Source organism: Daphnia carinata, unplaced genomic scaffold (genome assembly GCF_022539665.2).
Source record: "Daphnia carinata strain CSIRO-1 unplaced genomic scaffold, CSIRO_AGI_Dcar_HiC_V3 NW_026452971.1___fragment_3, whole genome shotgun sequence".
In the NCBI taxonomy this organism is placed as follows: domain Eukaryota; kingdom Metazoa; phylum Arthropoda; class Branchiopoda; order Diplostraca; family Daphniidae; genus Daphnia; species Daphnia carinata.
In genome coordinates, this window is record NW_026712480.1 from 32991 (window position 1) to 59761 (window position 26771).

Here is a 26771-nt window from a genome sequence, read left to right on the forward strand (position 1 = left end):
ATGTAGTGTTTCGATGTCAAAGGAAAAAGAGTGGTACGAAAACTATAGTTCGTTGCGTACGATAATCAGAATCTGGGCGACAGTGAAGAGAGCGGTGAAGAGGTTTAAGGGAGAACCGAATCCCGAGACACCGCTGGCGGAAGTGTCGGGTGGCGCCGACAAGAAACAGTTCAACATCCTCGCAGCAGAAGAGGTAGAACAAGCGGAGTTAGATCTATGGCGGAAGATGCAAAATGACGCATACAAAGATGAAAGGGAAGCCATAAAAGAGAAAAAACCCTGGAAAAATGATAAGTTGAGAAAGCTGGGATTGGCCTGGGACGAGAGAAACGGGCTAATCAGGTGTTACGGCCGCCAAGAAAACTGGTTGCGGCTTAACGGTAGAGAGGCGGTAATCCTGTTGCCAGAAAACCATTATTTGACGGGCAAACTCATAGAGCAGACGCACGAACGGTTGCTGCACACTGGAGTAAGGACGACGATGGTGGAGGTACGGCGAACGTTTTGGATTCCAAGACTAAGGCAAACGATCAAGAAAGAATTGAAAAGGTGCATGAAATGTCAGAAACTAGATTCGAGACCGTTCAACGAAGTCCCGGCTCCACTACCGGTAGATCGACTTCAAATGGCGAACCCGTTTAATGTAACGGGGATAGACTTTGCGGGACCATTCCCGATAAAACTGACGGCAAGAGGTGGACAAGCGAAGGCCTACATTTGTTTGTTCACGTGTGCGGTAACAAGAGCCGTGCATTTAGAAATGACCACAGACTTGGAGACGGCATCCTGTATTTTTGCACTGAGAAGGTTTTTTGCGAGAAGAGGGGTGCCGAAAGCCATGTATTCAGATAACGCGAAATCATTCAAACAAGCCGCGAAATACCTGAGAGCGGCGTACAAAAGTGAGAACGTGTATAATACACTGGTGGACCTAAATGTCAAGTGGAGATTCTCCCCGAGCTTGGCCCCTTGGTGGGGCGGGTTCTGGGAGCGGATGGTCCAGACAGTGAAGAGACTATTATACAAAACGTATGGGAACGAGTGTCTGGAATATGACCTGTTCCAAACGGTGTTAACCGAGATTGAAGATACGATAAACACGAGGCCATTAACGTATGTCTCTGACGACGATAATGAACCTCTAACGCCGAAGCATTTGATCACAGGCTATAGACAAAATCAAAAACACCCGGTAGACGAGGAGGAGAGAGAATATTCAGACAGAATACGTCTAACCAAGCGGGAGAAAACTAGAAGAAACCTGCTAGCAAATTGGTGGGGAGATTTCTATAAAGAATATGTGGCAGACCTCGAGAAGTTCCACTGTCCAACGCCGGGTAGAACAAAACAAGTTGAGGTTGGACAAGTGGTGCTGATACACGACGAGAAATCCAAGAGAACGAAATGGAAAGTAGGAAGAGTGGCCAAATTATACCCGGGCTCAGACAACAAGTTCAGGAGGGTGGCAGTATTAATTGCAGATAAGGTTTCAGGGAAAGGGTCAATACCCATATACCGGGACATTAAGTGTCTCTACCCGTTAGAGTTACACGCGGGGACGATAGACGATGACCATCAAAATACTTCACCGTTCCAAGACACTGAAGACTTGGACAGTTCGGACTCGGAGTTGGACGAGGGTCCAACGGGGGGAGTATCGGAAAATCCGACGTCCAACACTGTCCAAGGGGACGGTGAAGAGATAGACGAGTAGAAGCGGAGAGGCGGGGCACTCGGAACCAGAGAGTCGGTTGCCGGGGTAAGTCCATCATGAGGCGGGAACTAACCAAGAAGTTCCCGGTGACGGTACGAGAAATACCGGTAGACGGTAATAGATGGAATGTAAGCGGGACTTGATGCTATAAGTCCCGACGATAGAAGGTGGAGACGCTTGACTATAATATTGAAATAACCGTACGTAGTTTACAGCTATGTAGGGCGGTCTCTGTCGAGCAAAGGCAGAAATGAATATTAAAGACACCCGATCTGGAGCCAGTTTTAGCCCAGAGGAAATGAATATTTAAAACCCATCGTGACTGGAGCCAGTTTTAGCCCAGAGGAAAGAGGTTAGTGCCGGAGAAGTAACCGACAGAGGGTCGGCCAAGGAGAGTTGGAGGTTGGAGGTCAGCGGCAGTTCCTGAGGCTGAAACGGGTGACGGAACAACGGTGACATCTACTCCAGCGTTGATATTTATGTTCGTGCTATTATATATATCAGTCAACGGTGTTTTGTAAATTGAGTATATAAAGGCCGGTTTTGGCCGAATATAATACACACGAGTTTCACCGAAGCCCCCGGAGTCGGCTCTTCATTTCTGCTGGTAATTACTATCAAGTTTCGCTTGTTATCACTTGTGTTGCTGCCCGTCGCAACTGGCCGTCAACTTCTGCCCGGCCGCGATAAGCTGCTTCCGCCCGTCAGCCCTCTTCGTTCTGCCCGGCTCCTTTTCTCGACGGCTACAACGAAGCTGCTTTTGAAGCAATTCTCATCCGGATTGGATCCTGTTTTTGCCGTCGCTTCACTTGAAGATCCATTCGACCCGGGGGCACTCGACGCCAAGGATCGCAAGTAATCTAGCGTTTGTTATTCGTGTCCGTCATATTGGCCGCGCCCCGTCTCGGCATCGTTTTTTAGGTCGTTGACCTTAAGAGCAGTTGTCGGGCGTCATTGCGGTCCGGTCCGCCAAGTCATAGTAGCACGGCTCCCCAACCGGCTGCCCAGACGTATCGCGGCTATTGCATTGGGTTTCAGAGAACCCAATACCACTACTTTACGCTGAGCCGGCAGACTCCGGCATTTGAGAATCGCCCGGCCAAGGGGCATGTCTCAAAATAACCGCTACACTATGAGGACACGTTTGTCTACCAAAGCACTCATTTCGAAAACAGATTTTAAAGCCATTACGACAAAATGGTTGCAATTTACGAGCTAGCACGAGGTTTACTAGCGTCTTGTTCCCACCCAGGATCGAACTGAGGACCTTCAGCGTGTTAGGCCGACGTGATAACCACTACACTATGGGAACTGAACCTCGCATATCGTCTTCAATTTATGGGAACAACTTTTTTTTAGAACATTGCCGCCCAACGTTGGGCTCGAACCCACGACCCTGAGATTAACAGTCTCATGCTCTACCGACTGCGCTAGCCAGGCACATGTACGATTTTCAGCAAGACTTGAAACACCTGTTTTCCAATACAAAAAGATGATGCCTCACACCATGAAGTACACCAGGAGCAGTACCGATTTCAAAATCAGCTAGCTACACCTGTTAGTCTCCAGAAATGGCATTGCGGCTCATGAATTTGGATATTTTGAAGGAGAGATGTGCTGATAGTTTGGAAAATAAATAAAGTAAACGAATGTTTTCGTGTAAAATCGGACTGAAAAATAAGCCCGACAAAATAAGCCCGACTTTTCGGGATTGTTTTTTTCTTTCACAGACATATATAAAACAATATGAACTAGATCTAAAATTAAACGAGAAAACACGAAAATCAAATTTACTTTTAGATTGGGCTTATAGTTTTTCAAATAAATGGGAAAAAGGAATGACACATTTTTTGATGGATGTCTTCAAGAAGCAATACGAAAGGTACGTTTTCTCGGTTTGTTTCCGGTTTCATTTAAACAAACTATTAATAATTGATTTACTTATACATTTTTACTCTGTCCTTGGTAGAAGCCTAATTACAAACTTGACAAATGGCGTCCAACTGACTTTTCTCACATTATCAGGAAAAAATACAACTACAATAGACCGTAACAGAAAACAATTGGCATAAATGGAATGAATCCATCTCTAGGAAACTATTAGAAAAGAATTTCTCGATTACCACAAATGCCAAATCCACATTTAAATGTTTCACACAAAAATCTTTTTGTTGGAACACAAAAGTCATTGCTCATAAAACATAAACAAACTCCGGTCGAACGAAGAATGTTCAAAGGAAATTGCCATATCCCGCAGATTCTGGAAAAAGTAAACTAAATTGCCATCCCTGCGAATGCTCAGCATACCATAGAGCGATGTCAAGAAACAAAAGTAAATAATTTGTGAGGCGGAAAGGAAGGCCTGTGATAACCGAATGGAGGATGTTGGAATAACAAACCCAAAGGATGCAGGAAATCTTTTTAACGCAATGCCAAGCCTTCCCATAAAGATTCTCAAATCCAATCAATTTATGCTCTCAAGCGTTGATCAGGAGACTAACTCGAGGGGAATAGCCAAAATAGCGATCATGGTGATCATGGCCCTACATAGTGATTGTGGTTTAGATAGCAAAGAATTTTGCTTAAGATTCTCATGCTTAAGATTCACATATGTTGTTCCTTTAGGTTCAAAATTATTCTTCACAGGGTGAACGAGGTTGTTTGTTTGAGTTATCAGAACGGTAACCTGCGTTAGATAACTTAATTTTTTTTTTTTTTTTCAATCTGGAATCAGTTATCCTTGTAATTTTTTTTTTCACATTGAATGAGAATTCTACTTTAGGAAGAGAACCTTTTTTTTACTGTTCCGAAATTTTTGTTTTTATTTTGTTTTTCCTATTTGCTTTTGGTGTTTTTTTTGTTTATTTGATTTTTTTTTCAATACTAAAAATATATTGCTTAATGATTAATTATAAATTTGGATGAACCTGCACTGACTTAACGCACCATCTTATTTTGTACCTGAGCTTCGACTACAAATAGATTATGCAAAGCGTCCAAGCGTTTTCATTGTATTATATGGTACTGGGTATGAGTATCAGATTAGAAGAAGGCAAAAAATATGACAATCCGAGACTGTAACTGAAAAATTTAGGTTAACAGGGTAGGATCGACCTGTTCAGCATTCGGCCGACAAAGTGTGGGCAAATAGAGCGTAGTGCGGATGTCCTCTTTCTTGCCTAGCATAAATGTCAAGACTTTGTGCTTAGCCTCCTGCTCCAACTCTTCACCTAATTTTGGGTTCGTAACGCAGTGGAACCCAACCTTTCAAATGAAAGTTGCTCTTAGTATTGTAAAACTTAATTATACAAATTAACGAAACTAAGGTCACGTGTAAAAAAAATAAATATATATTTATTCTCCTACTATGGTTGGCTTAAAGTGACCGTATAATCCGTAGCATGATGGTCGGCACTCCTTCACAGTACTAGTTGAGAAACATTTGGCTTCGTCGGAACTGCGCACGACAACCAACGTACGTCGTATGATGCATCCATCACTGGGTGGGGAGCTAGGAGGCGAAGGCACGGGGGTAAGAGGAAGATCGTGTTTGTTGTGGCAGGTATTTTGTTCCTCGCTGGGGAAAAAAAAATTAATAAAATACAGGGAACACAGCTGTATTGTAAAACAAAACGACAATGATGATGATCGTTTACCGTAGCTGGCCTCGGACTTTGTCGGGGAGCCCGAAACATTGCTTTCCTTGATGGCCGTCGTTCAGTTGGTAAGAAGCGGCCATCAGAGTTCCAGATGAGAGCGTACAGCGTTGAGGATCACGCAGTTCAGAAACGGTTTCTCCGTCCATGTTACCGCAAAGGCCAATCATCTTTCCTTGGAACGACCTGGGTGCCTATCAATCAACCAATGTCTACTCAACGTCATTAGGAAACGTCATTAAATAAAACATACTTTGACAGTGACGCTACTCGATGCATCAGTTATGATATGGATATCATGTCCGTGCGACGAAAGCTTGAAAGCAGCTGGTCCGACCTTAAATAATCGAAAAACGAAGAATGAAATTAACTACTTTAAAAACCATGCAAAACCTAAAGAGGTGGCATTAATAGTTACACGCAGCTGACATGGAAGGACTATTACAAGCCAATAAATATTGGACACTGGACTTGAACAAAATCATTGCTCTAGGATTTAGTGGAATAATCTTCACCTTATAGACTCCAATAGAAGGTCGAGAGCTGGATTGGTAAGTCATATCAGCGTGGTGGACTTCCAGTGGTTGATCCTCGGTGACGACCACATCGATTTCATTATAGCGAATCTTAAGAGTGGCCGCTGCCACTTCTAATTTGTCTCGACCAACTAATAGGGTCACAGTCTATGAAAATTTATATAGAAAAAAAAAAAGTTCTTACACAAGCTAATTGGCAGTCTAAGGTAAATCAATACCACAAACCTTGTTTTCACCGTCTTGACGCATTAACACGGCTAGTGTCTCAATGCCCGGTACAGTCATGACAACGTGTTCACAGTCATTGATGTGCGCGTTGTACTGCACTTTGTCAAATGTTGTGATGCTATTCCTCTCCAGGCGACAGATTGCTATTTTGTTTAGTAAACATGTATGTGTTTCAAATGAAATTCTCTCGGCAAACTTCGTCGTCAAAATTTTTTTTTTTAAATGGGAGAGTTTGAAAAACATTCTTACGAGCAAATCCGTCACTGATAGTGTTATCAATCAATCGTTCCATCAATGAGCTCTTAGCGCTGACCGGGAATATCACGTTGGCTGTTTCGGAAAGCGGTAAGTCACGGAATAAGGTGTTGGATTGCGGTTTGTGGAACATCAGGTCAACGGCCGATAAGGATGGCTGAACTTTGGCAGAGATTCGTAACTGTTTGTTGGCGTTGTTCACTTCCACCCGATTTTCTGACAAGTGGGCATAGAATTTGCTTTTAAGCCAGCCTTCCACGCCCAACGTGGCGTTCATCAAAATGGGTAGCATCTTCATGAATGAAACGGAAAAATTCAAACGTTTAAAAAGCTGGATTTTCGAACGGCGAAAATGCAAATCTTGTCAGAGGAAGCATTTGTAACATACATAACCATATTTGACGACGGCGTTGTATTCGTCCAGAACAGTGGCAAGCTCTTTGACAGCCAAGCATTGCTCATGGCTAAATTCTCCTCGGGATTCGTGCATGATACAGTCACGATTTGCCGTTGAGTCCTCGACATAGCGAATAAACGCATCGCTGCGTTTCATATTGACCTATAAAAAGAATAATTTCGTAAGTTAAATCCTTAGGTTTCAACCAATAATTTCGCAAAGGGGCTAGAAAAACGTACATCAACCGCGATTTGATGTTCCGAACACGAGTCTCCGAAACCGATATTTGCGTTCCAGGAGGCTTCCATCGGAGTATCGATCATTGTGCGACGATCCAGTGAGGGTAATCGCGGATAAGTTCCACCTCCTTCAATGCACAACTGTCAAAAACTGTCGTTAAGTTTCAAATCAACACGAATTCCGGTTAAAAATCCTACCGTAAACGGGTCTGACACTTCTTGATTGATGGGCAATTCGAGCTGAGCATTGATGGCGAGTTTGGTGCCTTCCGTTCCGTAGGCCCCGGCGAAAGAAGCACCGTAGATTTTGGCAGGCAAGCCGACCTTCTCCATAATGAGTTTAGCATCAACGTGAATGGCCGATCCTTTTGGCACGGGACCTAAAACCTTCATAAAAACGCATAGTTATCTCTACGAATATTCATTCGTAGCTTTCATCAACTTGAAAATCATCCAGCCAGAAACAGGGTGGAACGCACGGTACTTTGTTCAGTTTTTTTTTTATATGAGGCTCCATGTTGTTTGATAGGTACTGAATGCGGTTAACTGGCTCCTTAATGGCGGCCGGTGATTTTGAACCTGTGCTGTACACTTGGGTGCCTCTATCCAACTTGTCTGCCGCATCTACCATACGTGAAACAGACACGTTGCCATCGTTATTTTTGGTGACTTCCATTTAAGAATTCGCCGTCCCCAGTTTACTCACCGATGTTTAAGAAGAACACAATTTTCGTCGTTTCCGAGGCGATTGGGTCCAGTGTGACGCGATACGATTGAAGGTGTAGCGAAGCAGGTAGCAAAGCAAAATTGGCGTCCATGAAAAATTTGGAGGGTGATTCCTGCCAAACAGATCGATGATTGGCAGCAGGGGGTAATTCTTTTTTGCTGGTCCAGTTCAGTTTTAATCCAGATATACCACCAATTGGGTGCTGATGCTGGAAATTGTCAGAACGTTAAAAAAAAACATTTGTTTTGTAGAAAAATATCGCATTTTTTTAAAAATTCCGCTACCGTCTGAGCGGCCACACCAAATGCGTGGACATCTCTCAGTTCACCAGGACTAGGATACGTTGGTAGGTCAGCACTTATGGCCTGTAGGGACGTGAATGGTTGGACGCGGTAATGAAAGAGGGTGGTAAGTCCAGCGGGTCCTGACGAGGCTGGCTTCCAAGCCGCTATCAATTTCCAGTTGTCCAATTCGACACCAAGGGTCAATCGGCCAGGAAGACTGACAGTCGCAAGCGTAGCAACACCCGAAACAGGCAGAGCTTTGGTGAATTCCACATTGACGCTCATACTCGCTGCTAATTTGACAACTACCCTGTGGGCGCCAACACAATTTTACTTACGTAATTCAGAAATCATTCAAACATTTCACGTACGTTGGCTTGACGTCTAGCTCCAAACCGAGATTCTTTGTAGAAGTAGGAGTCGACCATTTCTTTAGATCCGTTAAATCATCAGCACCGCCGCTGACAATTTGAATGTCACCTGGCAAAGGAGGTGTGAATGAGTCGAACAGGCAAGAAAATGTGATCATTATGTTTGTGTGTTTTAACACATAATACCTTTAAATGAAGACAACACCTGTGTTTGAGTTCGTGTGCTAATCATGAAGCCGAGGGTGCTCGGCACCAGAACTTCAGCATGAGTCAATGGCATCCACCTTCGACGTGAAAATTCTCGCTTCACAGAGAGGCTATTTGACGTCCAAAGACCTATCGCCATTTCCCAAAATTGATTCGTACAATTTTTATCTACTAGTAAGAGACGCACGTGTAAGAAAACAAATTGATTAGTCACTTTGTAAAAGGTCGGTGATGCCGGCTTCATCGAAGGACGTGAAATGATGGACAGCCTTCATCAAGCTCAAATGCAAAAAGGCGTCTGCCGAACCGGCATCCTGTGCGGGGATGGGACTCTTGGCGTTGAGCTGCTTCTTCATGCGACGTAGGTCGGGATGCAGGTCAAACTCTCGAAAACGACCGTTTCTTGACTGTGAAGTGTCTACATTCTCGGAGGAGGGGTTGAACTTGGCCAGGATTCTGTCCCAAGCACTTCTCCAATTCTCCCCATAAGCCTCGAGCTAAAGTATTTTTGCAATTAAAAAACGTGTCACGCTGTTTAATCAGTAGACGTTACCTCGAAAATGTCAAAGTGATACGGTCCGAGGGCCCAGCTGAGCCGGCCGTAAAGGCTTTTGGGAAAGATGGATTCTTCGGAATTGAACATTTCGCTATGAAACTCTGCGCCAGCGTTACTTTCCGCCGCCACATGAGACCGTTTCAAATTGTAGGAATATTTTAGACCTAATGGGACGCGTTTGGCTAACGGCAATACGATTTGCGCCTTCTCCGATCTGTTTAATCGGTAGAGGAAAGTATTAATCACGAGTTTTTAACAAGTGAAAAGGGTCTAAAAAAAAAAAAAGACTTACAACTCTTTTAAGTTCTCGACTGGTTCAATGTTGCTGGCCAGGCTGTGAAGAGTAGTATAGACAAAAGAGGCTACCTATAATCGCAAATGACGAGTTTTCTTTATCCAATAGAACTCTGATTTGTTAAATTCATCTAATCAAGCCTGTCATTTTGCGCTTGATCATTAACGTGACGAACGAAGACGTGATTTATCTACTATTAAATTGTTAATAAACCTGTGCACTGTGTTCAAACCAAGTTGACACGGCAATCCTTTGCCAACGGTAAGCTGGAGGGTTGGCCAAGATGAGCAGCGTAAAAGCCGCCATGCGAACCTACGTAGAAATAAAAAGACAATTATCTCTTTCGTCATATTGCAGTTTTCCTTCGCTTGTTCGCTTGTTACGCACTTCGCTGCTCTCGGTTGGGTTCTGAAAAGTGGTGGACAGTAGTTGTATAGCCTTTTCATTGGAATCGTGAGCGATCTTGTGCAGACTTATGACAGCCTTTGTCCTGATGAGTGGAGAATAGTCTCCCTGAAAGTGGATGACAAAAGATGAAGAAAATCAGACACCGCTCGGCTCCCATCTGTATTTATTTACTTTAGCCTTGATAATGGGGAGGACGACAGACAGGATGGAATCGTGGCCGATTTCTCCAAGGGCCGTGAGAGCAGCCATTTTGTCTTCGATGGAACCGGCACCGTTGATTTCTTTGTACAAAAGCGGTACCAGCCTGCTGGTGATGAACGGGTCGTTAGGTTGGCAAAATTCGCCATAGAGACCACTGGGGAAACGAGTGCGAGCTTCGCTCACATTGACGCAGGCCACGTGCGCCAATTGGCAGACTGACATCATTGCCGAATGGTAGATGGGTCGTTCAGAGCCCGAAAAAGTGCTTGTAGCTTTCAGCATGCTCTAATAGATGTATAATAAAATCACTATTTATATGATCACGTCCAGCCCAGCGATGAGAATCATTAATAAAAAATCGTAGTATTTTTACGAAAAGTTCATTCAGAAGTTCGGCGGTTGGCGTGCGGACGTACAGCGGTAAACTGGAAATGGCTTGAAGGCTCTCCGACTTGCTAAGACGGCGGTTCAAAATGGATTCCTTCAAAAACGTGACGGTAGGATTGCTGCCAGCAGCGATCATTGCATCCAACAAGATGCTCCTGTTCAAATTCCATTAGACGATTCTAGTGTTTTTTAGCTGGAAGAGGCTCAATTACCTCTCGAGGTTGGTGCGATGGCCAACGTCGCCTACCAACGTGCTGACTTTCTGATAATCCATGTGACGGATGTAATGAGAAATGGCGGAGATCGTATCGATCGCTGCTTCCTCTTGGCTTTCTTCTATCTGGTCTACGGCCTTGGCCAGCAGTCGTTCTACCTCATCCAACATGTTCTCAACACCTTGGTGAAGTTGGTCGGCATCGCGCAGAGGAGGCATCCGCATTAACCCGTCCGAAAGCCAGTGATTACCACTGGCATTCGTACCTGGGAATGAATAGACAAGCGAGCCGATAGAAAGTCCAGTGTCCAATTCCTTGGGTGGCCACGCCGATGACGACGAAGCGTGGCGGACGGCCTGAAGTATGAGCTTCATCAACGAAAGGGACCTCAGCTGTTCCGTGTCGTATGCGTATGGACTAGTCCGCACTTCGCCTTGATGCGTCATCTTCAGCAGCGTAAAGGATTCCAGGCTACCGCACCCAATGTAACGGGTGACGGATGAACGCTGCGTTTGATAATTTCATTTTACAACACGATAAATCATTGCCTTGGACATAGCGTAATACGTAACTAGTTGTCAACAACTAACATAATACGCAATGCAATGTGCAACAGTAGACAAAAACTATAGTTTAGCCGCTAAAATATGCGCAGTAGGTTTAGGTATAGCATTCGAAAACACAAGTGAAAGGGCCCATTCATTAATTTTAAACGTAGAGTACGTTACTGACTTACCGAACGAGCTGTTCCGCAAGCGGCAGCACCCGGTTTGCATTGCCATCCGGCAGGGGCGATGACCGTATAGACGGGCTTGCGTAGTCGGCACTTGCTGTAGTCCTTGGTCTTGACCACTTGGAAGAAAGTGCCTTCAACGCATAGCTTGGGCATGGGGTTGAGCTTACTGTCGGAGCGGATGAGTGCATCTGATAATGGAGCGATTTCGTAGAGCATTTCACACTCGCCAGTAACGCCACTCTACACATGGCGGCGTAATTTTGTGAATTTACAGTACACGTCACTTTCGGTAACTCCATTCTGATGAACCTACCTCCAAGACTTTAAAGACGGTATTTACGTCTTCCGTTGAGTCTTCGGTCGGCAGGCCGAAATTGCGTGACGCTGATTCGACGCTTCGACTTCCAGAGACGTGCAGCTGCAGTTTCGACGCCACGGCTTTTTTCATATTAATGGACCAAAATGGTTCATCCTGACTTACCACCAACGCCTCGAACTGCATTGAATTTCAGTCGTTGTGTTACCAAGAACGATGCCTCATTAATTAAGTAGCGGACATTTATACAAGCACGCAATGATTACCAAGCCTTCACGGTGACGGATGATGAACGGTTTCTCGAGGAAATGTTTGCCTTCGACGACGACCTGTGTGCCAATCAGGCTGGACTCGAGTTCGCTCCAACTTTCGCTGACATCTGTGTGGAAATTTCTCGCTGTCACGTCTGCCAGCTAATTGATTTCAAACTCCATTTAGAAGAAAAAGAGAGACACGGTGGAATAACTTGACACGTTGCCCGATGACTCTAACTTACCTTGACGATGATGGAGCCAGCATCACGGCACTGCACCATCAGCTGAGAGTCGTACTTGACACCGGCCGCCTGTGAGCCAAGTTCGGGGATGTCGTTGACCGAGAGAGCGTGCAGTCGGTAGACATATTCACTGCCTGCCGCCCACGGTGCTTTTCATTGGCAAAGACAAGTACAAATGTGATGCCGTTTGTCATATCGAAAAAAAAATAAAATAAAATAAAAAATGTATCGGAACTTACTGTATCGAGCAGACGACACCGAAGCTGTTGGCGGAATGGCAGGTGGTGGTGACGAAATATGAAAAACATGATGAGAATATCCGTCACGAATTGCAAAGCGCTGACACGAAACACTAGGAAAAACTTACCGAGACACAAGACCAGTCCCAAAAGGGCGGCCAAACGAGTTTTCATGCCCATCCTAGTGAAACTTGAATCCAGTAGTTCATCGACGTATTTATAGACTAGCGAGCGCACGCGAGCACTGGCAAATACGACTGTCGGATGGGCTAGAATGTGTGGCGAGTGAATGTCTCATCATTATCGATTGATTATTGCGAGGGGGGGAGGCCAGTAGACAGTCCACTCACGGCGCCGCAGGGGCAGCTTGTGCGGTAACAGCGAAAAGTAACACCATTTTTCCGTTTGACCTGAGGGAGCCTTGGACTTTAGGGCAAGACGATTTCACGCAGCCAATTCAGCAATCGACGGCAGGACAGACTTTTATCTGCTCATGATTCAGCTTCTTGCAATTTTCCCTGACACGGTCGTGTATTTTGCGCCATAATAATCATGACTGCGACTTCAGCTATTGAAACAATAATCAGCAAAATTGGTCGGTCACGACCAAACGATTCGGCTGGTTTTATTCAGTTTTTATTTGAAAGCAAGTCTTAAAGACAGAAAGATGACAAGTTCAATGATCGACTCCAGTCAGTCAGCAAAATAACGCGTGCAATTTGTCCCTTCGCGAGAAAAACAAAAACCAAAAAAAGGACAAAAAAAGAACAAAAAAACAAAAAGAAACTAAAAGCGAAAAAAAAAAAAATAATCCCATTTCACGAAAGGGGTACAATATCTAAGGGAACTTTGGCACTGGAACGACATAACACAAAGTACTGCGACTTTTTTTTTTTTTTCAAATTTGGATGATGTGTTAGAAAGATAAATGAGGGAAAAGCGCGCTAACTAGAAACGAAAGCCAGATAGTGAAAAAGCAAAATAGACGTCATTTGATGTACCAAAGAATTTGTCGAAATTTCCCCACGAATAATATATAAATATCTATGTAAAGCTGATTATGGTCCACGTTTTCCGAACGATCCGGCATTCAAGAATGTGTTACGCCTTTACGCGCAACTAGCATGTTCAAGACAGGATATTTCTTGATGTAGTCGACAGCCTTTTTGTGGGTGCACATGGTCAAATCGTAACCGTTACACTTTAAACAGATAAGAAAGAATAATAATAATAGTGATAACGTAAAATGAAATCAGGTCAAAAAAGAGCCAAACTGAAAAAAAAAAACAGGATAAAGCTAGACCAACTGGAAATGTAGCTGATAAAAAACTATTTTCCATCTAGCATTTTTTTTTCATTTAAAAACAAGGTTATTCAGGTACAAATCAAATTTTCGAAAGGCTTATAAAAACTTGAAACAGTAAGGAGCATGATTAACTTTCATACTAGATCCACAGAGGTAAATACCTGCAATATTTTGTCGTTCACCCGGAGGCCAGCTTTTGCAGCTATAGTTGTAAACAAACATTAGCACTAGTTGTTGAAAAGAATTTAAAAATGTGTTGGTACCTGGACTATTTTCTTGCACTTCAGTTACATAGATTCCCTAATTGAAATGTAAAAATAAAATCCAGAAACAATGAAGGCCTCTAATTAGAGGGACTGCTAGAATGAGACACTCACATTATCCGAATAGCTCTGAGGGCTCTTTCTGAAATCCTGGTCAATCCCTCCTCCTATTTTGAAGCCACACCTATGCACTTCTCTCCCTTCATGGTCCAAGACAGTTTCCTTATGTAGGGTGATGGGAATCTAAATAAATAACAGTGCTCATATTTTTAGCTTTTATTTATAGGTGGCTACTTGTTTGGGCTAATCAAATGTGACAATGACGCATCAAGTAGGAAGATGGCTTACACTGAGGCACTCCATTGCCGTCCCCGCTTGATGAAAAAAAGTAGACATTTGATTACAAATTCCTAGTTGAACTTTTTTCTGAGAGGACAGTGTAAATGTCCCAATAACAATTCAGTATTTTTCCCGTTGAAGTCAGTCGAATGAGCTGTCAAACGATAAAATAGCCAATCATAGGCGATGTTGCCAAATCTCGCAGAAGTTCAAGGTTTGTTGTCATCGTTTATTTTTAGCCTACATTTCTAAATGCACATCTACATAAAATCTTTCCGATAATAAGCTGTTTGTGACACGTGAGTCGCGACTGGATCTCAAGCCGCGACACAAATGGATTTCAACCTTGACCTGCACGAAATATCCGATTTGGCGTCTATCGTTCATGCAGATTGTCGAAATTCAACTCGCTACAATACAAGAAAAATATGCAAATGCTATTTGAGGAAACTCTTCAGTCGTTGATTTCGTCTAGATGTTCAAACAACTGCCGAGAATATATAGAAATGGAAGACTACACTCAGACATTGTGATATGTCAAACACACAAGGACAGGAACTTACATTCTTCCTTAATAATACTCGATGGGGCATAATAATTAGACACAGCACTACATACGTTGGAGCCTAAACAGGACGCAAAGTCCGATATGGAACGTCAAGGAATATTTTGATATGAGTATAGTCATTTTGAAAAATAATGCTAATAACCTAAAGGTAAACATAAAGACCTAAACAACGCAGGGGATTTCTTCTTTGGATAGACGTCGGGGAGGGGGGGGGGGCTAGGAAATACGGCAGATCCTGTCCTTTGTTAAACACCACGACAAGGTGTGTACCGACTCATCCCGGCCTGCTTACAAGTTTTAGGCTGTTTCTACAGAATAGAGTGATTCATCAGGAGGTGGAAGGACTGGGAGAGGGGGCGGGGTTGATGCGGGAGGACTAGGGCTTTTGTTATTGCCATTGGACATCATCTGGCAGCCGGAAGCAGCCAATAAACTACAAACTTCGTCAACTAGGCTTCCGCTGCCGCTTCCAAGATCCAGTGGATTTGAAAAAGACGAGCTGTTGTTTATCGCTGGACGACCGTGAGGCGGTACCGGAGGAGGGCCCGTCACGGGAGGAGGCCTAACGTTCCCGGTGTCGGTGACATCGGAGGCGCGGTGTACCCCGATTTAGGCGGCAGAGGCGGGGCGGGAGGTGGCCGATGATGCCGCATCGTACCGCATTCCAACGCTTCCGGGGACATAACAAGCGACGACGGGATGATGGCTGGCTGACCTTTGTTTGGCACTCGCTTCGGGTGGATGGGAGGCGGAGACGCACAATCGCCGCCAACAAACGACTCGTCGAACGACGACTTCGACGATCGGGGAGGCAGCGGCGGGGCGATCTGACGGGGCGGAGTTCGGCTCAACGTCGCATCGACGGTGTCGTGCACGTTCGGCGAAGAATGCGTGTGGCGCGATTGCTGAGTGAGGCTGGTCGGAGTGAAGTTTGCTGCTCAACGGAGTCCTAGTTATCGTCGGCGTCGTGACCGGGTTATTCGAGCCCAACGAATCGCGATCCGTACCGAAACCGGAATCGCGCAGAAGCTGGACTGAAGAAAATGTACTCATTGGCCCAGCGCGGAGATTTGGCCCGGCTCAAAGTTGCAGCGCTGCCTCCGGCTGACCTCGGTGTCGTCGAATTCGTTGAATGAACGGGTTGAATTGGCACAGAGCCGGCCGTATTGGCCGCTTGTAGTTTCTCCAGGATTTCCGACGGCTTGCAGTACAGATCTTCCTCGTCCTCTGCCCACTTCGCCGACGGTCAGGTGGCCGTACAAACTGCTGCTGGAACTCGATGAACGATTGCTGGGCGGGCCGCCGGCCATCAAAGATCGCTGCGCTTTCACGCGGTCGAAGCCGTCGGTAGCGACGTATTGAGCAACGCGTTGCTGTTGTTCAACTTGGCCGGGCTGTACTCGATCCCGGCGTCGCTGTCGGCACGTCGGTGATGATGGCCCAAAGGCGTCGTCGTTTGACTATTGGCGTAACGGGCTGCGCCCGTGTCCGGGAAGGAATCCCACTCTTTCAAACGCTGTTTCATTTGAGCTAAACAATCGACCAGCCTCTTGTGCAGTGGCTGCACTTCCGGCGGTGCCAGTTTGCCGTGCAAAGTGAGACCCGCTTCGAGGATGCGCACCTGTTCGACGATGCACTGGCGCAACTGCAGGACGTGTTCCAGGTGGGTCGGATGGCTGACTAGAAATCCCGGAATTGAAAAAGCCTCTTGGTATTTGGCGATCCCGCCCATCACGCAGGCGTCGATCACGCCTTGAAGCCGCATGCTGAACGGGTTGATGTTGCGGCGGGGCTCAGCCGCGTGCAACGAGGCCAACTGTTGCAGTTCACATTCACCGACAAGACCGTCTGCACGCGTACTGAACCGGGCGATTTCTTCGACGTGACGATCGACCACCTGAAACCATCGCAAAATTCCGGTAACCTAAAACAAACAATTTAAAAAAAAAAAAAAATTTAATGAAACAAGGAGTTTGAAATGAAGTTGTGAACAAATCAAACCAAAATTAAAATGGACTTACGGATGCTCGCTAACGAGCCAAGTGCGTTCAATCCAAAGGCTCTTGAACTCGTTGTCTCGATCGACCGGTCCTTTATGGACGGGCCTGTCCAATTGAAAACGACGGACGTCGTTGACGCGGTAATAGCTGCGTATCTTCTCGTGAAAGCCGACGAGTCCGGCGTCGAAGACGGGGTGATCCTCGGCCACGGGTTTCACGTTGCAGATCTGGATGTGCTGGCCCTCCGACGTCCGGATGGCGTCACCCGGTGGCGTGTTCTTCGTCAAAATGTGGGCAGTGGGGAACTCGGTCTGGAGCCTCTGCGTGAACGCGCCGATCCGCTCGTACTCCCAACCGCGGTAGATGAACAGCCGATTGCGCAAGAAGAGCGGAAAACCTTGGCCGTAGAAGCCGACGCGAGTATTCGGGTTCGGGCCGCAACTGGGTCAGGATATGGTCGTAGAATGCAGCTTGCATGCGCAGTACATGAGACAGTTTGCCATAGTCGTATAGGCGCGTCTCGTAAAAATCGGCCAGCTCTTTGCACAACGGAATGCCCTTTTCCCAGCACTTGCCACGGTCAAAGTACGCGATGCTCTTCATGTACAATTGCCTGGAACGAAACGATCAAAAAAAAAAAAAAAAAAGGAATAAATTAATGTCCTTTGGTTGGGGTGGGGAAGGGAGGGATCCAATTGAAAAAGGTTTTTTACTCTTTGCGTTGCCATTCCATTTGCGATGAGTGATGACCGTCGGCCAGCATCGTTTGACTGGACCAGCCCATTTGGCCGGCGTGCAACTGGAGTGTGAGGGCCGCTTCGGTGTAATTGTCGGCGGACAAGTGAGTCGTGCAACTTGTGAGATGTAGCGCAGGTACATGTCACGCCGATCAACCTCGTCTTTGTAGAAATTCTAAATAATAGAAAAATGGCAACAGTGAGCGACAAACAAGAGAATCGTTTTTGTTATGACTGATCATCTTGCCAATAGATTAAAGGTGCAGCTCATTCGCTTGTGTCGATTCTCTTGTCCTTGCATGACGTTGCGATAGTCCAGCAGTCGTTCCAGAAGCCGCGTAATGGAACCGATGAACGCCTTGCCGTGTTTCTGCCACGTCACGTCGCACGATTTCACCTTTTTCCAGCAGTCTGATTTTGGTCAAATCAATTCAAAAATTATACGACGTGAACGTCAGTGCCATTGGGGTTGTGTACGCAAAACTGTTTGAATTGCCCATACTTACATCGAGCTCAACATTTCCCTTTGATTTGTAAAGAAGCATTAAAGAAAAAAGATAGAAAAAGTTCAAATCACATGGAAACGGCTAATTGGGAATCGGCCAGCCCAGCGAAAAAGAAAATATATTTAAAAAAAAAAGATACTTACATGGTATTGAAAAGTTCCTTATAATTATCATCGCCCTTATTCTCTCCACCAGGACGTCCAGTTTATCAATCAACTCCGATTCCACCTTTTTTCCACATTAGAAATGAATTTTAAACACACACACAAAATCAGATGGCATTTATCATTGCGACAATCACCTGTTTGAAATTGCCGCGGTGTCGATGCTCGCAGTTTGAGCATGTCGAAGAAAATGGGCAACGTAGCCCGACGTAAAGTCGGTTCGGGTACCAGGGTAACTTGTGAAAGGGACCCACCATCGACGGTATAAAATGGATCTTGTAATCACCGATGGCATTCCACATGGTCTACATGGGGGGGGGGGGGGTGGCGAAGCAAAACAAAAACATTAACACACTTTCGAACCTTACAAGATTGAGAAGACGTGTGTTTCCTACAAGGATTTGGAAACCCATTTGAACTCGCATATCACCGCCCAGCTCGGACCATTTTCAACCGTTGTCAGCTGTGCGTTTCTCCAGCTGCAAGTTGGGCTGCGTCAAGAACGAGACGGCCAGGTCGAAATAATTGCTCCACAACTGCACGAAATTGAACCTCCCATTTAAAACGCATTCAAACGAAAAATTATAGCATTCAAAAAAAATTCGCGTGATGTTTACCTGACTATCAAACCATCCAGAGTCGAGAAAGTAGGCTACAAGCGGTTGCGTCATATGGTCCAAGGCTGAAAGCATGACCCGGTTGACAACGCCATGCATGGTCGACCATTCCAGTGGGGAAGACGTGCTCTCCCCGACGGGCCAGCGTCCGCAGCACGGCGAACAGTTGCAACAGAAAATCCTTGAGTGGCTTGCGCTCCGATAATTCAGACCACAGCCGATCGTAATGTCCCTGATCAAGCAGTTCTAACACGCTGAGCAAGCACGCGACCAGTGGACCCTGGCAAAATGATTCAAAGTTTAAAAATAAACCACCGTGAGGAAAAAAAAGAAAGCCAATTTTTCCGAATCGTTTAAAGAAAACCATTACCACGTTGGAATCCGTTTTCTGAGCTAATTGCACGGCGGATGAGAACGCCCAGCGTGGCCAACGCGATCGTTTCCACATCGCGGTACCAGACGTTGTCCTCTGTCGTGTCGTCGGCCATGCTCATGTTGCGATAGAAATTCATCATGTGGCCCAGCGTTTCCGTGCAAAAACGACGTGACCAACGGCTGCGATAAATGAAGCCGCAGCTGGCGGCAGACAGTGGGCAGCAAAATGGCACGAGCGGCCGATGATTCCGTGAACAGCGGCCCTCTGACGGTGGTGAGTACGAGCTCCATTCTGGCCGTGGCTATCAACGGATGCGGTTCTTTCGGCAGGCTGTCGATCATGAAGATAATAATTTGGCTGCCTCCGCTTGACTCAGAATTCGGCTCAGCTGTTCCACCACCGTGTAAATATTGCGCAGCAAGACGACCTTTTTTTTTTTAAATCAAAATTTTAAATGTTATCGAAATGATTTCAAAGTGAAAGGCGAAATGGCGCGCGTACTTGGGTGTTGACAAGCGCATCGTTGTAGAGCGAAGCGACTGTTGAAAGTGGCAAAGAGGGACTGGAGAAATTGGCGGAAATCGTCTCCTTCGTGGTTTTCCAAGATGGCCCTGGCGTAGAGCCGCCGTGATTGGATAACCAGTTTGAAGAGAATTTCAAAAGCTCGGAAACACTGTTGGATAGGTTCGTGCTTGCAATCACTGCTCGTATGAACACGATCTGTACACTGCTGGACGCAGCTCAGCAAACCTTGAGCATTTAAAAAATTACATCATTGAATTAGCCAATCGGTTGGCTTTTTCATTCAGAATATGAATCTACTTGTAAGCCAAAGCAGCCGAAAAATGATCGGTTATGTAGGCGTCCACGACCGACTTGAAATGCTGGAATTTACTATCGTCCAGCAAACTCAAAATATTCACCTAAAAATAAAAAAAATAAATTTAAAGAGTTGCAATGTTTAAAATGGATAAGAAAAACATCGGCGTTTAGATTACCAAAACTTCAAAGACCAATCCGGAATGGGGCGTTGCGTTTCCTTCAGAATCGGAGAACATGACGAAAAGCGAATCCAGCACGTCTTGGAGGAACTTGACTCAGCTCCTCTTTCAAACGCATGACCAGGTTCAGTGTATCGGTAATGCGTTCCGGGTGAGATTTCCATTTGAGCAACGAAAGCAAATTGGCTGCAAAAAAAAAAAAAAAGAAAAAATTATAAAACGCGTCAAAGATCATTAAGTCGGGCCGTCCTTCGTTATACGCCCAAAAATGGATTTCATACCGTTCTGAGTGAGTTTCGTGGAACAAAGGTAGAAAGCCACCGTGACTGACTCACGGCTGTTGCGCTGAAACGACGCACAGGATGGAGACGATGAGGCGATGGACGCAGTGGCCTGAACGGCCGCCGATTGGACCTGCTTCGTCGAGTAGGGCAACTGCAGATAGGAGACGGACGGATCTTTCAAGCGGGCACAGTCCTCCACTTTATAAACCAACAGTTGATGCTGTCCGTCCGGTAAGACGGTTCCATCGCGGTCCATCAGCGGGATGAACGAGAAGCCGATTAGCCTTTTCTCCGTTTTTTTATCTTTGGCTGAAAACGGGAAAATAATCAATGAACATCGATTCAAAATGGAGGACAACAATGACTCACTGCTGCAATGCCGATATTCAAGGCGTAAATGGGCACCGTAATACTTTTCGATGGGCAATGACACTTTGATCATTTCGTACCAAACCGGTCCGTTCATGTGGTAGAGAACCACTGATTGGTGTTGCGTTACTCCTTCCGCGTTCGACGCTCCGTACAAGCAGTTCTACGAGAAAAACAAAAACAAAACAAAAAACAATGGACAATATTCAAATGGATGATGAGGAAGGGGGGGGGGGGGGATATCAATTGATTTGATCAGCTGTTGTTTCTTAGAGCTTGATAGATTTTTTTCTCCATTGTTTCGATATAGCTAACAAGGGTGATGAATGTAACTAACAAGAAAAGATGGCACGGAGGATAATCAAGGCCATTCTTTAACAAAAAAAAAAAAAAAAAAACATGCATTGTGACAACGAGCGCCGGTCTGGACCGGTTAATATGCACGCATGGATTATTCATGCATTTCGCTCCACGACACGAAAGAAAAGGAAGAAAAATACATTATTGATTAGCATCGTAAAAAAAAAAAACCGGTTTCACCCTCCCCCCCCTCCTTCTCTTCACCGTGACACCGATCGTGGGAAGGAAAGGAAAGGGGCGGGGAGAGCGTCGTGCACTTGCGTCACATCAACGTCATTTCAACGTGAAAAAGGAAAAAATCTTTTCTTGAGTTCGTGCCATTGCATGTTCAATACTTGTCAAATTGCTCGACGAATCTAAATTTAACCTGAAGTTTACCTGAATGGGCCTGCCAAACTCGTCTAAAACTTGAACGGTAACCTCGACGTTTTTGCTGGACGTCTTTCCTCCACGTTCGAACTCGCCCCGTTCGATTACAAAGTACAAATCGTTCCTGTCAACAGCACAGAACGGCCATTTAGAATATAAAAAAAACAAACAACGAAATAATGTACACACGCACATGAAAGCGAAAAAAAAAAAAAAAAGAAAAGAAAATTTGAATAATTTGCGCATATGTGAAAGTAGTAAATGCGAATTGCAAACCTGACGTCACCAGGCATGATGACGTCGGGAAAGCCAAGTTTCTGAGTCAATGGGACATTTTTCAACAGGTGAATGTACTCGTGTCGCAAGGCGGCCAGTTCCCCACGCAACAGCCGCAGCGAGACGACCACACCTACGTAGTAAGGAGGAAGTGATTAGCAAAAGAAAAGAAAACAAAAATCCCCGAAAATGAATAGGAAAAATACGAATGGTTGATCAATCACCTTGAGAAACTTGTCCGATAAGAGGCTGAATTTGCTAGTCGATTTCTTGGCTATCAATTCGTGTTGCCATAGGCCGTAATCCTTCTCGTCGCTTTGATACAATTTCAGAGGGTATTCACGTTCCTCTTCGTCTTCAGGGCCAAGGCCGTTGGCGTCGGCCAGCAACTCGGCCAGGGACAGGACGGCGACGGCGTGAGGACGTCGGTACGTCTGATTGAGCGGTTTCTTCGACGACTCGGTGTAGAGCATGTCCCAGACGGACCACTTGCACCACCAGATATAAATCCTTTTTCAAATCGGCGCTGCCCAGTTCCTGTAAACAAAAATTCACGACGCGTAGACCAAAAAAAAAAAGAAAAAGCTTTTAAAGCTATCGATATCGAAATGCAAAGTGGGATGATGGACGAAAGTGGGGAGGTGCGGCCGTACCGTGAAAAGCGTGGCGCTGTTGTTGGCTTTGCCGATGTAGCTGGAGAATCCCTCTTTGAAAACTTTGACTAGAAACTTTTCGCTACGAGCCAGACGAAAAAAAAAAACAACAAAAAAAAACAGAAAATAAATGTCAATTGTCAACTACAAGCCAACGCCAAAAACACCCAAACGAAAAGAAAGAAATACAAAAATAAAACTTGTGTTTTAAGGGTTCACCTCGTAGCGCGAGTGTTGCATGTCGTACAAAACGAAATACACCTCGGCATCTTCGCCGAGCGAGCAGCCAAAGTGACGCATCGACAGGTACAAGTGATGAGTGGCCGGACGCGATTCCGCATTCTTGCCACCTCTGGCGGCAGAGTGGAATTCCACTAGAATTTAATCCCGCAAAATAAAAAAAAATGTAACATTAATTTCGTAAACGAAAATAAACAAACAATGAACTGAGAAAGCTTTGCCTACCGTGGCACTGCGGTTCTTTTCGGCACTCGTCACATGCTAGTGCAAATAATAACGAAGAAAAAGTGAGCATTAAAATAGGTGTTATTAATTCAAGATGAACGAAACGTATCAAGAAACTTGAACGTACGACGTTGTAGAGTTGATACACTCCAAGGGTATCGGGTCCGACGATGCGTTCGTCGATTCGCGGCACCAAGTCAGTCCCAGTTTCCTAAACAGAAATTTAAAGAAAATATATGTGTTCAATGCCGCCCTTTCCTTTCTTTCATCTTCTGACAGGGGAGTTCCGCTCAAAAAACGCAACTTGGCATTGGCATGGAAATATGTGTTTCCGAACGAACGTGACACGCGGAGAATGAGACGGGCAAAATGTGACTTTATGGCATTGGAGACAAACTCCGAGTTCTTTATTTTTTATTTTTATTTTAGATTTTTACAATTTAACAAGCGCAGTATGGGGGCCCCTGGAGCCGTAAAAATGGTGTTGGCCATGTTGCTATGACCGTGCCTTTAAATCCAGTATTATACCCATTTCAATTTAAAATGCGCCAGACATACATAAAAAGAAAAGAAAAAAAAAAAAAGTCTTCTCTCTCTCTTTTCTTTTTTTTTTTCTTCTTCTTCTTTAAGGAAAAAAAAAAAAAAAACTGGTCGAACTTGTATCCTAGACGATAAAGAATACAGACACACACAGAGAAACCCAATGGCCAAATAGGGTGGCCGTCATCGACCACTTTTTACACGTTGGCCAAGACCGGTTTGAAATTATTCTTCATGTTGAGGAGAAAAAAGAAAAAAACAGCAATGTCAACTGGTTTCCTTCTTTTCGGAAAGTATGGACAAACGCTAGCATATTTAAAAATTAAGGTTGTAAGAAAAAAAAAATGGAATAATAAAACAAAACAAAAATCTAGAAGCCGTTAAGACGGTGTCTCGTATCAAGAGTTCGAGACTACCGTTTGCAGTAGCCCGATGCCAGGTTGTCAACTTTCTTCTTTCTTAAACAATAAAAAAATAGATAAATAAATAAAAATAAAATGTTAACAAAAAAAAAAAAAAAAATAAAGAGGAAAGGAGGGGGGAGGATTGAAGGCTTAGCTCTCGTATTCCGTGACATACGACCCGAAAAAATGAAAAACTTGCCGCCATTTTTAAACCAAACGTTTTTTTTTTGTTTTTTTTAACTTAATAAAAATAAATTTAAAAAAAGAATATGCTGTTGCGATGGCTATCGCGGGTTTCGAATCTCTTCGGTCGTCATCCGACACTTGCGTAACGGCGTGACAAAATGGACGACAGGGTTTTTAAAGAATCCACCGACCAGATCTCGGCGCCGATATCTTTCGAAAAAGAAACATGGCAGCTGCTTACCCATGCACACACAGCTCATAAACAGAATTTCGTTTTATTATTAATTTTTTTTTTGTTTGTGTTCCCTGAGAAAAATGTGGGGGTGGGCAGGCTGGGGTATAACCAAACCCCAAAAAAATTAAAAATTAAAGGTAAAAATAAAAAAAAAAATAAGTTGATAAAAAAGGGGGAGGAAAAAACAAAACAAACACGCTGGAAAAATGAGTAAGGATAGTCAATGATGAAGCAATGTGTTGGTTAAGACACGCACACAAAAAAAAAAAAAAACCAAACACATTGTGACATTTCCGGCCGTTCCACTACCGCTTTCGTACGTCCATAAAAGGAATTTGGCTCGTTGTCTTCCGCTCGGAATACACAAAGAAAAAGGACGTGACGTGACGTCAACTGCACGCCGCAGAAACCCAAACGCAAAGAGAAAGAAAAAGGAAAGAACCGTGGTTTTTTTTTAGTTTTTTTTTTAACCCCAATCAAAAAGATATAACAACTCCGTCTTAGAAATTTGTAAAGATCAGTCGAATCAAAGACACGCGAGTTTTACGATCGTGTCGGTGGTCAAGCTGTTGGCCGGTATCGGCGCTTTCTTCAAAGTGCGTTACCTGCACGACAAGGCCGTCATAGACAACACCGTGTTCCGTCTTCACTACCGTTTCACGAGTGCCTTCTTCTTCGCCGCCTGCGTGCTCACGACGGCCTTCAATTTCTTCGGCAATCCGATCGAATGCATGACCGGAGAGCCGTTCTCCAGACCGGACGTGCTCAACACCTACTGCTGGCTGCACAGCACGTTCACGTTGGCCAAGCGAGAAGGCCAACGCGTTGGAATCGAATTCGCTCATCCGGGAGTCGGCCCTGAGAAAGGCGACAGCGAACATCTCTACCACAGTTATTACCAATGGGTGCCGTTCGTCCTGTTCCTGCAGGGCGTCCTCTTCTACCTGCCGCACTGGTTGTGGAAAATGAACGAAGGCGGACGCGTCAGAAAGATGACCGACAGCAGTCGGGGCGCCAGCATCGGACAAGATGGCGCACGCCACAGTCTGCACTTCCCTGTTCAACTACTTGGCGCAAACGATGCGATATCATCGCGGTCTGGTCTTCGCCTACGTTACGTGCGAGGTGCTCAACTTCGTCAACGTGGTGGGCAACATCTACTTCATCAATCGGTTCCTGAAAGGCGCCTTCTTAACGTGGCATGCGTGTGGTTGAGATGTCGAACGAAGACCAGGAGGACCGCGCCGATCCCATGGTCGAGGTCTTCCCGCGCATGACCAAATGCAATTTCCACATGTACGGCTCGTCGGGAACGATCCAGAAGATTGACGCCCTCTGCCTCCACCCGCTCAACATCGCCAACGAACCGATCTACATCTTCCTCTGGATCTGGCACATTATCTTGTCAGTGATTACCGGTTTAGCCCTGATCTACCGATTGGCCATGTTTATGTCCCCGATGTTCCGCCTCTTTCTCATCCGTCGCCTGGCATCGCCATCAAAGGTAAATGTCTATTGAAATGGCAGCTCATTTGGACGGGCTGAATACACGAAACAAGTCTTTTTCTCGTTTTATAGCTGAAAAATTCAAATGATGGGACAAACTAAAAACAAAACGTTTCGTATTTTTCTTTTTTTTTGGACAGGCCTCGTCAGAGTCGGTCGTCTGGCGTGTCCCTGTCGGTGATTACTTTCTCCTGCACATGTTGGGCAAGAACCTGGAAGGCTTCCTGTTCAACCGATTGATGGACGACCTGGCTAAGCACCTGACCAGTAACCCCATCGAGATGGACGAACGACGACGTGTCCCGTTCACACGCCAGACGTCCAAGTTGTCCGAGCTGATGTCGTCGGTTGGCAGACGCGCTTCGTTCAGGGCTGAACCGAAAGCGATCTACGTGCCAATGGAAGAACCATCCATTACGAAATCACAAACCATTGATTAAGTCATTTACCGTTTTTTTTCCTATTTTTTTTTTGTTTTCTGATCGAAATCTGCGTACCGTTCGAAATTGTTGTTTTTTTTTTAAGTTTCTGTCTACGATTCAAAAAAATACACTTGAAATTTTTTGGTTTGACCTTTTAACGCAAAGTGGGGGATTCTTTTCTGTTTTCTTTTTGTCAGATTGATCTTTTTCTTTTCTTTTTTGTTTCTTTACCCTCCCTGCCCTTTTGTCTCAGCCCCAGTTCTCTACCTTTTTTGGGGAGGAAAGGTAATCAAAAATAAAAAAAAAGAAGAACGAAAAAGAAAATGTTTCGTTTTCCACATGTCTGGAATGTGTAAGCTTGT

General features: G+C 45.0%; 4 protein-coding genes, 2 long non-coding RNA genes and 1 pseudogene across 6 annotated transcripts in view; 1 reads left to right on the top strand and 6 right to left on the bottom strand.

Annotated features, from left to right (window-relative positions):
* LOC130686187 (uncharacterized) overlaps positions 1–26771 on the bottom strand; it is a 57501-nt gene that overhangs the window by 8896 nt on the left and 21834 nt on the right.
* On the bottom strand, positions 4710–13008 carry LOC130685887 (uncharacterized). Its single transcript, XM_057509168.2, has 30 exons — positions 12987–13008; positions 12592–12756; positions 12464–12487; positions 12225–12373; positions 11995–12141; positions 11726–11908; positions 11413–11652; positions 10674–11182; positions 10448–10616; positions 10045–10359; positions 9853–9978; positions 9679–9777; positions 9463–9536; positions 9168–9384; positions 8829–9111; positions 8594–8743; positions 8408–8516; positions 8037–8346; positions 7732–7960; positions 7510–7649; positions 7224–7412; positions 7026–7166; positions 6778–6948; positions 6384–6681; positions 6132–6277; positions 5886–6053; positions 5624–5707; positions 5371–5564; positions 5081–5291; positions 4710–4978 (listed from the first exon to the last, which is right to left on the bottom strand). Exons 1-30 carry the CDS (start codon positions 13006–13008, stop codon positions 4805–4807), a joined length of 5436 nt encoding a protein of 1811 aa, XP_057365151.2. The 3' UTR covers positions 4710–4804.
* LOC130685908 (tax1-binding protein 3 homolog) lies at positions 13482–14557 on the bottom strand. Its single transcript, XM_057509197.2, has 5 exons — positions 14381–14557; positions 14147–14275; positions 14033–14069; positions 13931–13971; positions 13482–13664 (listed from the first exon to the last, which is right to left on the bottom strand). The coding sequence occupies exons 1-5, from the start codon at positions 14426–14428 to the stop codon at positions 13554–13556; spliced, it is 366 nt and encodes a 121-aa protein (XP_057365180.1). The 5' UTR covers positions 14429–14557; the 3' UTR covers positions 13482–13553.
* On the bottom strand, positions 16960–18072 carry LOC130686182 (dedicator of cytokinesis protein 3-like). The gene is made up of 3 exons (XM_057509474.2): positions 17924–18072; positions 17653–17851; positions 16960–17552 (listed from the first exon to the last, which is right to left on the bottom strand). The coding sequence occupies exons 2-3, from the start codon at positions 17721–17723 to the stop codon at positions 17201–17203; spliced, it is 423 nt and encodes a 140-aa protein (XP_057365457.2). The 5' UTR covers positions 17724–17851; positions 17924–18072; the 3' UTR covers positions 16960–17200.
* Positions 18490–20084, bottom strand: LOC130685918 (uncharacterized). Its single transcript, XR_008999732.2, has 5 exons — positions 19841–20084; positions 19334–19766; positions 18964–19243; positions 18742–18882; positions 18490–18651 (listed from the first exon to the last, which is right to left on the bottom strand). It is a non-coding gene; the product is annotated as an uncharacterized LOC130685918 (long non-coding RNA).
* Positions 20159–20916, bottom strand: LOC130685917 (uncharacterized). The gene is made up of 3 exons (XR_008999731.1): positions 20622–20916; positions 20338–20526; positions 20159–20262 (listed from the first exon to the last, which is right to left on the bottom strand). It is a non-coding gene; the product is annotated as an uncharacterized LOC130685917 (long non-coding RNA).
* On the top strand, positions 23921–26463 carry LOC130686184 (innexin inx2-like; annotated as a pseudogene).

Excerpts from the sequence above, each read along its gene's own strand:
- LOC130685887 (XM_057509168.2), bottom strand. The coding sequence starts at position 13,008 with ATGGCGCAAAATACACGACCGT. Across the intron at positions 11,909-11,994 it reads TCCGTCACCGTGAAGGCTTG|TTCGAGGCGTTGGTGGTAAG; the intron begins GTAATCATTGCG and ends AATTCAATGCAG. Across the intron at positions 7,413-7,509 it reads TAAAAAAAAAACTGAACAAA|GTTTTAGGTCCCGTGCCAAA; the intron begins GTACCGTGCGTT and ends GTTTTTATGAAG.
- LOC130686182 (XM_057509474.2), bottom strand. The coding sequence starts at position 17,723 with ATGGGCTGGTCCAGTCAAACGATGCTGGCCGACGGTCATCACTCATCG. Across the intron at positions 17,553-17,652 it reads ATGGAATGGCAACGCAAAGA|GCAATTGTACATGAAGAGCA; the intron begins GTAAAAAACCTT and ends GTTTCGTTCCAG.
- LOC130685908 (XM_057509197.2), bottom strand. The coding sequence starts at position 14,428 with ATGTCTACTTTTTTTCATCAAGCGGGGACGGCAATGGAGTGCCTCAGT. Across the intron at positions 14,070-14,146 it reads CTCAGAGCTATTCGGATAAT|GGAATCTATGTAACTGAAGT; the intron begins GTGAGTGTCTCA and ends CATTTCAATTAG. Across the intron at positions 13,972-14,032 it reads AGTGCAAGAAAATAGTCCAG|CTGCAAAAGCTGGCCTCCGG; the intron begins GTACCAACACAT and ends TTACAACTATAG.